This window comes from Nelumbo nucifera, chromosome 4 (genome assembly GCF_055504915.1).
Source record: "Nelumbo nucifera cultivar China Antique chromosome 4, China Antique-T2T, whole genome shotgun sequence".
NCBI lineage: Eukaryota > Viridiplantae > Streptophyta > Magnoliopsida > Proteales > Nelumbonaceae > Nelumbo > Nelumbo nucifera.
Genome location: NC_142652.1, coordinates 88,014,487 through 88,016,945, shown reverse-complemented (window position 1 = coordinate 88,016,945; position 2,459 = coordinate 88,014,487). Strand labels below are relative to the sequence as shown.

The 2,459-nt window shown below is 47.0% G+C and overlaps 1 protein-coding gene across 1 annotated transcript; it reads left to right on the top strand.

Annotated features, from left to right (window-relative positions):
- Positions 1 to 593: 593 nt before the first annotated feature.
- On the top strand, positions 594 to 1,860 carry LOC104612720 (EID1-like F-box protein 3). Its single transcript, XM_010280272.3, has one exon. It carries the CDS (start codon positions 644 to 646, stop codon positions 1,493 to 1,495), a length of 852 nt encoding a protein of 283 aa, XP_010278574.1. The 5' UTR covers positions 594 to 643; the 3' UTR covers positions 1,496 to 1,860.
- The last annotated feature ends 599 nt before the right edge of the window (positions 1,861 to 2,459 follow it).

The window sequence follows — 2,459 nt, the reverse complement described above, 5'->3', positions numbered from 1 at the left end:
ATACCATGCTTTTTTTTATACAGGCCCGTTTGAACAACCACCATAGCCTTATTGAGAATATCTTCCTATGAAATAAAGCATAAAAGTGCATAAATGTTTCCGATGCAAGGCTGAAAAGGCCGTTCAAACAGTCTTGGAACGGGCGTTGCAGTGACTGAAGCCGATCTCGTTTTTGATAAGCGGAGGTGAAAAAGGGTTTGGAATCCGCCATACACGTTTATGGATAGTATGCACCCGCGTATAGGAGTAACATAAGCTGAAGCCATTGCGATATCTGATGAAAGCACTTCCATAAACCGCGTGGCTTTCTTCCAACCACTACACGCCACGTAGTAAGTAAAGATATTTTCAGACAAAGGACTGAGCATGGCGTACGACCTCCACTTTAACTCCAGCCGCTGACGTTCATCATCTCATTTGTAGTATCGAAAGGACAGTATCAGTCTCTTTCGTTAACACGCGTCCCCTTGGCTTGTCCAACTTGGACACGTGTCGTGTTCTAGTTCAAAGCTCTTAAACAGTTAATCAATCATGCCCTGTGCAACGCGTTTCCAACTGCTTCCGGGCATTGCTATATATACGCTCACTCGCGTGCATACCAACATCGTGTGCTGCTGCGGTGCTGGCGTGCTGCCTTTCCGAAATGAGCGCGAACCAGAGGCCGAGACCCAACCCGCAGAGTGATGACTCAGAGTCAGGCGACTCGGGGATCCTAAACGAGCGGATTCTCGTTTTGGTTTTCGAGTCGATCAATTGGGATCCCCATGTGCTGTGTCTAACGGCTTGCGTGAACCGGAAGCTTCGTGCGATTGCGAAGAGGCTGTTATGGAGGAAGCTATGCGTATCGAGAGCGCCGCGCATGATAGCAGCATTGGTGAACGGTGCGCCCAACGGCCGAGTCGGGGGCGGGTGGAACGCGCTGGCCAAACTCCTGTTCTTCTGTTGTGGATGCGACCCCACTCGAAACTTCTGGGTCAACCGAGCTTCGCCGGGCCACTTCGTGAAGGCGACTCGGTTCTCGAAAACGTCGGGCCGGAGTTTCCTAACGAAGAAGTGCCGAGGCGACCTGTTGTACGTGAGCGATCCCTGTGAACACCCGATGGGGGACAACGAGGAGGATTTGGGTGTTTACAGAGGGGTATTTAGGGGATTTACGAAGTCGAAGACGAGAGCTTACTTGATCAGACGGCAGGTGGAGCTGGAAGAGAGGATCCGGTGTCCTTACTGCGGGGCCCGCGTGTGGAGCATGACAGCGGCTAAGCTTGTGCCCAAGAGCGCGTCGAGGAGGCTTGGATCGCACGAGGGTAGACTAGAGTATTTCGTTTGTCTGAACGGGCATTTGTATGGAACGTGTTGGCTAGCACGGCTATCGTCCGATGACGAAGACGATGACTATGATGAGGATGATGAGGACGATGAGGACGAGTATTATGGCAACGATGCGGTCCATACGAAGGGTGGCCATGATCCGGTGGATGAGACTCATGAGAGCTAGGGATAATTCAGTGCTAATGGGACCACAATATTTGCTTTGCTAATATAACGAAGACGTGTTTCGGTGTACCAGGGCAATGATATTTGAATCTGACGTGGCCAACTTTTTTTTTTCTGCCTTATTTTCCCATGTCCATTTTTAGTCTTTACCACTTGTTTTGGACTGAACTGAGAGACCCATATTTGGGTTGTAGGAGTTTTTCATTTTGGGTACCCTTTCATTTTTTGTTCATGTATACGGTTTTATTAGAAAACGTTTTCTCTTTTCAATGTTATGTCAGCGTACTATAGATGTTTTTCAGTGTTATCTCAGCATACCACTGCTAGCAACAATAAAAAAATAAGAAAACACCAAATGTTATGTCAGAACAGACGTCAAGTGTTTTATGAAAAAAATGGATTTTAGACATGGCATTGATGTGACAGTCTTTTGAAAAACCATATTGGTTCCAAAATAGACCTGTTGATGGGCCGGGTGGTCCGACGGGCCGGTCCGGCCCCTGGACGGGTTTGGACATTCTTATAGGCCCGCGGGCTTAAATTCGGGCCAAAAAGCTTGGCCCGCAATAAATTCGAGTCGGGCTTGGCTTTTGTCAAAATAGCCCGGCCTGGCCCGACTTAATATTAAATTTAAAATTAGTTATGTGATTATATCCATTTGAATAAGTTTTTTGATTTAAGAATGTAAAATTGTGTTTTAAAATATAAAAGAAAGGGAAAAATACCATCTTGTAGGCCCATTGTTCATTTAAATAGAAAAAAAATACTATCTGAATTTTTAATTCTAATTTGAATAGGGAAATTTTTTTTTTTCAATTAGGTCGGGCTCGGGCTTTGGGCTTTTTACCAGGGCCGGGCTCGAGTCCAAGTTATAGGCCCGCTGGTCGGTCCGGGCTCGGGCTCGGGCCTAGTATATTTTCATTAGTGACAAGTAAAAGCCCGGCCCGGCCCATGAACAGGTCTAG

Excerpts from the sequence above, each read along its gene's own strand:
- LOC104612720 (XM_010280272.3), top strand. The coding sequence starts at position 644 with ATGAGCGCGAACCAGAGGCCGAGACCCAACCCGCAGAGTGATGACTCA.